Source organism: Pocillopora damicornis, chromosome 3 (assembly GCF_964200805.1).
Source record: "Pocillopora damicornis chromosome 3, jaPocDami1.2, whole genome shotgun sequence".
Classification (NCBI taxonomy): Eukaryota; Metazoa; Cnidaria; class Anthozoa; order Scleractinia; family Pocilloporidae; genus Pocillopora; species Pocillopora damicornis.
In genome coordinates, this window is record NC_142672.1 from 20,156,112 (window position 1) to 20,163,700 (window position 7,589).

Sequence of the window (7,589 nt, forward strand, 5' to 3'; positions counted from 1 at the left end):
TGCTGAAATCAATTTAAAAACGATGATTCGGGTATCGGAGTAACTACTTGCTGCTGGAGTTCCCAAGAGAATTTTTGAGGTTTATTTGTTTTTTTGAGGGCACAATGGCAAATCCTGCAACCTAATTGGTTCTTCGTGCGGCCCGGAATTATTCTTAGCTCTGCCCAAGTGGGCACGGTAATCACGTTTTCGTGGGTCACCGAGTACATCCCTAGCTGCATTGTCATTTTTCATCATAAATTTCGTTTTGCCGGCTAAGCATATTTTCAAGGAAGGTTTAATCTTAGCAAATGAAGCCGATTAATAACTTTTTTCTCTCTCTCAAATCACTTCGGTTGCCAGCAAAAATTGTTTTCGAAATTAATTTGTGGTAGCAAATGTGTCATTATTAAATTGGTTGACACGCGGCATAAAAACCGATTGTAATTGACTCTAATCCTTCACAAAAGTAACTTAGAAAGTTAAAACTGCAAGGTATTTGTTGACAATTGAATTAATCGATGGAATTTTTATTCATTTATTATTAGTATCCTCTCTAATAATTTATTTGTTGTTAGACGGTGAGCGAAGTTTTCAGGCCTACTACAAATACGCTTCCGGTAAGTCTATGCGTGTCCGTTCAATTCCGTCATTTGTCATTTTTTTTTCTCATTTTTATTTTTAAAAAGCGTACATGCGCTTTTTTTTCTTACGTGCTTTCTAATTGACAGGTGTCAGATACGAGTAAAAAAAAGTTTCAAAGTTTGTTTGGAAGCCTGTCCGATGACAGCTAACTGTCAGATTACAATTGTACAGAATGATAAATGAAAAATAAAGCAGCCCATGCACCAATCACATTTGAGGAAATTGTTGGAAAATGTTGAAGCTGCGAATTAATCTGTGAGGTTCAATTAAAAAAAAGCAGAAAAGAAGCCCGTGGCGCACAAATACTAGCTAAGCACTACTTCCAACCACAAGTGCCCAACTAATAACCTGTCCAAGCCTGAATTTTTCAAGGATTCTTTTCTGTAATTTCTTTGATTGTAGATTACCTGAAGGGATGATTTTTTAACCTGAACTCCTAATTAATAAACATATAATTCAAACTGACTTGCAAATGTTTCCTGTTCCATTTTTTGATTTTCTTAATCAACTGTCTCATAGGGGGTGAGCACTGCCCCTAAGGAAATTATGTTTTCCCAAGTAATTGCCTTTCATCATTATCCCCTTTTTTTTCTTTTTGCTGTTTTCTTTTACCACGATATTGTAATCAAGCAACTCTAGTAAATATTAAGGAAAAAATTATATCAGAGCACCCTCACTTGTTCTTACCCTGATATTTACAAACAGTTAAATGTAATTAAAAATTCTAAGTAGAATTCTGTTCCAATTCACCTTCCTACATGTGCTTAAATTTAGAGTTGAATTTGTGCTGCTCTGCAAACTATTCAGTACAAAATCAAACTGTTTACAATACAATGAGACTCAACTTTGCTATGTTACCATTGCATTAGTTCTGTATTGTATAGCATAATATCATGAATTGTTATCTCAAAATAATTATATTAAATCCTTCTTTCAAGTATAAACAATTTAAATTGGTACAATAGAGGTTCAATTTGATTGCTGATGGTGCCCTAGTTTATGATCGCCTTCACTTGACTATCTTATAGTAAAATGGACAGTTAAACTTCTCTTTAGGAGACTTGAAATGCTTCATTCACACCTGCTCCTCCAAGTGGAATAACTGAGGTTCTTGTTAAACCTTGCTGTGTCCAAAAACCAGTCTCTGATGCCTGATACTCAATGAAAATAACCATGCCAGGGGGAAAACTCTGTAAATTCTCTGACAAAAAATTCTCCGAGACAATTCATCTGCCAGTGAAAAATGACCTTGATGATGTTCATTTTACTTGGTAACATTGTGTCTTCCATTTTGCGATCAATCCCATCATGCACTGCTGTTTCACATGCCTTGTAACTCTGTTATCTACCATGACTTGAAGTGACAAGTGTATTTACAAGTGCTTTCTTAGAAGGCTTTACTTTAGCTTCATGTAATTGTCTTTCCCACTGTTTTCTGTGCAAAGTGTAGAGCTTCATTGCTACCTGTGCATCTTGTACCTGGTATAAATATAAATAGGATTGTGAATTTTTTCCAGGTGTTTTTGTTCAAAATTGGCCTAACATCAATAAAAACAGCATTATTTTTGCTTGTGAATTACAAAATTTCACACAAGATGCAAGTTTTTAATATGAAAATTTTGCCAGTTAATTTGGCTGTTATTCCTTGATCAGTTAGGGAAAACAAATCCAAGAAAATGGATTCCTCAGAGCTTCACCTTCATAACCCTCTATACCCTAACATTAGCATCTACATTCTTTGCACTGATTTCTATTAATTTCTTGTGTTATTAGCAAGGAGAATTTGTTCAACAATCAGGAGCTTCTTCATTTGGTGATCATTTGCATTATTCTCTTGACCATTACATGTGATTAAAGAGTGATATTGCAAGGAGATATTGGAAGCCAATCACTTTTTTGGGTTAAAGGACTAATTCCCTGCTTCACTTTTCATACCAAGTCTCTTCCTTATACTACAGAAAGTATTTACACCATGAATACTTACAGAAGAATGTTCTCCTTCTTGAATGCTGATATTCAATAACTGCTTGGCAAGTTTTCTTAGTGAAGGGGTTTTAGTCTAGAGATAAACAAATGATACAAATAGTAAATGACTATGATTGTGTTGCTAAGTTTTGAAAGTAGGCAGTCTGAGACTGCATGTGGCTACTGATATACAGTACCAAAATTTGTATGGCATTAAACAGAAATAGAGATTGTATAATGATGCTAGAAGCTAGTGTTGCAGAAGATTTGTATTCACATGCAAAATGGAAAACCTGCTACATATAACATATTTCTGAGTACCCTGTTCTACATAAGAAAGATGATTAAAAAATAAAGTACCTAATTGACATTCAAAAAATATTGAATGTCAGCAAGCGGTCATATTAACAATAGTAATGATGATAACAGTAGTACCGTAATATAATAATAATTTTGAGGGGCTTGCTTGGAAGCCTCACAGTTTCTTAATCCTCAGGGGTACAATAATTATTAAGCTGTGTTTCTTATCTATAATAATTGTAAATCATCCTGAGATGATTGTGAGATGTGTTATCATCTTCTGTAGTACTCTGAAGCAAACCAACACTCACTCACTCAACACTTTACCAACACTCACTCTCTCATTTTGGCAACATATGTGGCTTTGCCTCTGGTAGGAGGCAGTGGCCACAAAAATTACATCCTTGGATCTACTGTGTATAATTTTCTGTTTCGAACAGTGAAATACTCTGTCTTTAACCCTTTAACTCCCACATCAAATTTGTAATTCTCCTTACAGTCAACCATAAAATTCTTGTAATGTTAGTTCAAAGAATTTTGTATTGGATCAACTAATTATCCCCAAATTGATATTTTTCTCTATTCTCATCACTCATCTGGTTGATATTGTATTGATATTGTAAGGAGAAATTCAGTCTTGGTCACTCGTGGGAGTTAAGGGTTAAAGAAAAACAACTTCCTCATAGTTTTCATGACGCACCAATTACATCCATTAAGATCGTTTTGTGTCACAACAAGAACTGAAAAATTATATCTTTAGTTGTATAGGGCATAATTCATTGATTGAAATGGTAACCATGGAAAAAATATTATCTTGGGTGTTCTTAGATGCAAAGTAATTTTGTTTCAAATACACTCTTCTTTCTTTAGTGTATACTGAGCCCAATAATCTTTAACTACAAGATACTCTGGTGAGGGTCAGAGTCTGGTGAGGTTTAGCTTTTCTTGTTACTTACCATCACTCATCTAAAAACAGTGTGGCTTTGCCTACTATAAGGAGGCAGTAACCATAGAAACTACAAACTATTGCAGAATCACAGAAACTTTCTGATCATTTCTCACCAATAAGAATTAAATAACATCAGTATTATAGTTTAAACCCTAAAATTTTGAATCAAGTATTGTTTTTAAGTACTCCCTTTTTCCTCTGCATCAATCAGATGCAAATTAAAACCAGTCTCAGCTCATTAAACATTTTTGCTCATTAAACATTTTTGCACACTTGAAGCTGTTTGTGCTTACTCTTAAGTTCTCAATATCTCCAATAAAATTTAACCTCAAGTCTGATTTGCCAGATTGATCGTATTAGTTTCTGTTTTGTGTTCTTTCTTATCTTAAGCATAACAGGTGATTAAAAAATAACTTTTCAAACTGATAGGAAAGTCCTTTCACCTGTTGAACTAACAACCAAGCAATTTTAGGCATTCATAAGCTGGTAAAGGAGAACACTGTCTGTTTCACAGTGTTTGAAGCAAAATTAATCAGTATACCCATACAACAGTCATTTAAGATGACTGTATACGCTATATCTAGTGCAAATTACAGACCCACAATAAATTATCTTTCATTGAAAGGATTTAGCACAAAGAACAGTTTACTTACCTTAACTAGTTTTTGGAATGGTTTATACTTGGCAGTATCTCGTATACTTTTCCATGGATGATCAAGTAGCAGTACCTAAAGTTGAAAAAAAAAGAAAAAAATCAACTTTAACCCTGTGACAAACTTCCGTACCTGTTTAATCCTTTGCCCCCTAAGGGTGACTAGCATCTAATTTTCTCTCACAATAATCACCCCTTAATCAAACATTAAGCAGTCCTTTCAATAACACCCAGCACTTGCCGTAGCTTTGGCTGGTATTCTGTTGAGTATACTTAATCATGTCCATATCAGATTTACAGAACAAAAAAAAAATTAATGAATAACTTAGAAAATAATTGTCAATTTAGTATTGGAGTATTCACCCCATTTATTTTTAAAATACTGTGGTCTTTTTTTTTAGATTCATTATTTCACTATCAGTTTTCTTTTTTTTTTTCCTTTTTTTCCTTTTTTCCTCTTTTTTTTTCCTTTGTGTGTTCTACAAAAATTCACCATGCATGAAGTAGATGTACACATTGTCTGTTACTTAAAAAAATTTAAAACAACTTTTAGCTGAATTAAAATCGTCAAATATTTTTAGGTAAATAAAACAACAGCAGATGTTCTCAACTGCTAGTAAAAAAAAACTTGAAAATCAAACTTGTTAAAATAACATGCTTGTTGATGGCAAAAGTAAATCAAATTTGGAACTTTTTGCAAAGATGTTAACTTTGCTTAAAAACACTTCACAGAGGCTTAGCTTTGAAGAGAGAAATAAAAACAGCCATTGACCACTTAGCGTCGAACCTTATGCTGCATTTGCTAAGAAAAGTGAAGAAGACTTTGTTCTTATGGTTACTGGTTAGCCAGAACATAACTGAGTAAGTAAGTGACTTTTCAGCAATCGGCGACTCAACAATTGTTTATCATCTGATATGAAATGCGAGCCATAGAGACCACTAAAATTAATTGGCTGATTGATTTAATGCAATTATCTTATGTAAACATTTATAGCAGGTGCATCCATCAATAATGGAACACTTCTGCAGATGAGAATAATTCTGGGGTTTTTCCAACAAATAAAACTGGTGAAGTTCACTACTGCATATCTTTAATTTCACTCAATAAAATAAACAAAACAAAACAAAACTTGCAATCACGAAAAATGCCTTCAGCCTTTTCAAACAGAAGACTGCAAGCAGAAGAAAACTCTGTAAACAAAGCTCATGGCATTACAATACAAATACTTTAAGCACTTGTGAATTAAAAAAAATGGAAAACAACAGAATCTGGCTTGGCCAGGCAAAGAGAGGTTTGGGTTGTAGGGTCAAAATTTGAGAAAATGTGCACACAGAAATTTAATGCACACAGGATATCACCTAGTATTATTTTTGTAGATTGCCTGCTGAAAGTGTTAAGTATTATATGTTAGACAGTTACCACCATTCTGGATCCTTCTGTGACATTTTGAAAGCTTTCAAACAAACTCACCTACTAAAACACCTCGAGGTTTTTTATTTCTTTCAAGTGACCATTACCTTTATAAACAAGTTCTGCTAAAAGTTATTGTTGTTGTCTTATCACACCATATACCACATTTCCACCAAAATATATGTTTGCGTTTACAAGTATAAACAGACTCAAATTTCTGTAACCAGTAACCATATGTCCTCTCAGAGGACTTTTTGTGAAAAAATCAGGCAGCAGGTTTGCATGTCAGTAAATAAAAGATTTTGATTAAAAGTAAGCAATCAGTAAAACAATAGTTACCAGGAGGATAATATTCAATGACCATTTACCAAAATTCAAAACAGAAAACTCTGTTTAAAGCCATTTTATTCTGAATGGAACTAATAGTCTAGCAAGAGCAAAATTGCTTTTCATATTATTATTCATGAAGTACTTTACTGAGGTAGCCACCAACTTCAAATCTTATTGAAAGCACTGTTAAGATCACAAGAATAAAGGAAATGATCTCAAACTTGAGGAGATCTTGAATGATGACTTTAGATATATGAAATTCATATATTTGCATTGCGGTGTTATTCATCACTTGGATGGTTTATTTGGACCCAACATATTGACCAGCTCCCAGATGGCTTGTCAGCCCAGTTGGTAGAGCACTGCAACGGTATTGCAGAGGTCATGGGTTCAAATCCCGTATGGGCCTGAAAATTTTTTCAGGTCTTATTTCAACTACTAGTTCAGCAGTGTTCTTAGCTGTGAAGATCTTGAATGTTAAACAAATTCTCCTTGTCAGTACCTTTGGCATTGTATGGAGAACAGTATAGAGAATATACAGACTGATGCTTAGGTGTGAAGGGTTAAAGCCACTACCAAGCTGTAGTCTTATGCCAAACTCACCTCAAGGTCATTCTTCAAGGAATGTCCAACAAGGATTTTCTCTTTAAGTATTCTTGAAACTTCAAGTTGAACTGTCTTGAATTCTGGAGCTTGACATGAAAACAACAATTCCTCAATAAATTGTGATACACAAAACAAGCTGAGACATTTACAAGACCAGTAGCTACAGGCCATAAATATATACACAATCATGTTTTTTTTTAATATTTATTCAATGAATTATGAATTGTATCCTTGTTAAACATGATTCTTTTATAGGGAAAGCTTAAAGCATGATTATGCGTTTGAAACAAGAAGAGACAAAATTTGAACTGGATATAAATGTATATTCAAATCACAACATTTGCATTATAACAATCACTTTGATAATTTTACATCGTTCATGACATGACCTTGAGCCAAATGTTTTCCTGTTCATCCATTCCAATCAACATAAATATTATTTCCTTTCATTGACAAAAACAGAAGCAAAGGAGGTTTGTCAGAATCTCAGTAATATCCTGTGTAAGAATGCAGAATAGAATCCTTAATAATGACAGTTGCCTACATGAAGTGTTTCAAAACAAGGAACATTTACTCTGGTACACAAAAATAAGTATGTGAGCTAGTACTGACCATTTTTTAAATTTTCAGGTCTAATTCCACTGACGTGAGTGCGGTAATCAACCACTTTCTCCTGTGGTGCCACAAACGAGTCATAGACCACGCGACCATGTGAGTTAACGATGGATACTCGTGCCAACATGTGCCTCTTA

General features: G+C 34.0%; 1 protein-coding gene across 3 annotated transcripts in view; it reads right to left on the reverse strand.

Moving 5' to 3' along the window:
• Positions 1 to 1,011: 1,011 nt before the first annotated feature.
• LOC113665355 (RNA exonuclease 4) overlaps positions 1,012 to 7,589 on the reverse strand; it is a 14,138-nt gene continuing 7,560 nt past the window's right edge. For 2 of the 3 annotated variants that reach the window (XM_027181031.2, XM_089202134.1), the window contains exons 4-8: positions 7,450 to 7,589; positions 6,835 to 6,923; positions 4,492 to 4,566; positions 2,609 to 2,683; positions 1,012 to 2,103 (exon numbers count right to left, since the gene is read on the reverse strand). The exon at positions 7,450 to 7,589 is cut by the window's right edge and continues 54 nt beyond it. In XM_027181031.2, coding sequence (XP_027036832.2) covers positions 1,966 to 2,103; positions 2,609 to 2,683; positions 4,492 to 4,566; positions 6,835 to 6,923; positions 7,450 to 7,589 — 517 coding nt within the window. In that variant the 3' untranslated portion in view covers positions 1,012 to 1,965. The remainder of the gene's footprint in view (positions 2,104 to 2,608; positions 2,684 to 4,491; positions 4,567 to 6,834; positions 6,924 to 7,449) is intronic. The other variant, XM_089202133.1, reaches the window with a different exon arrangement.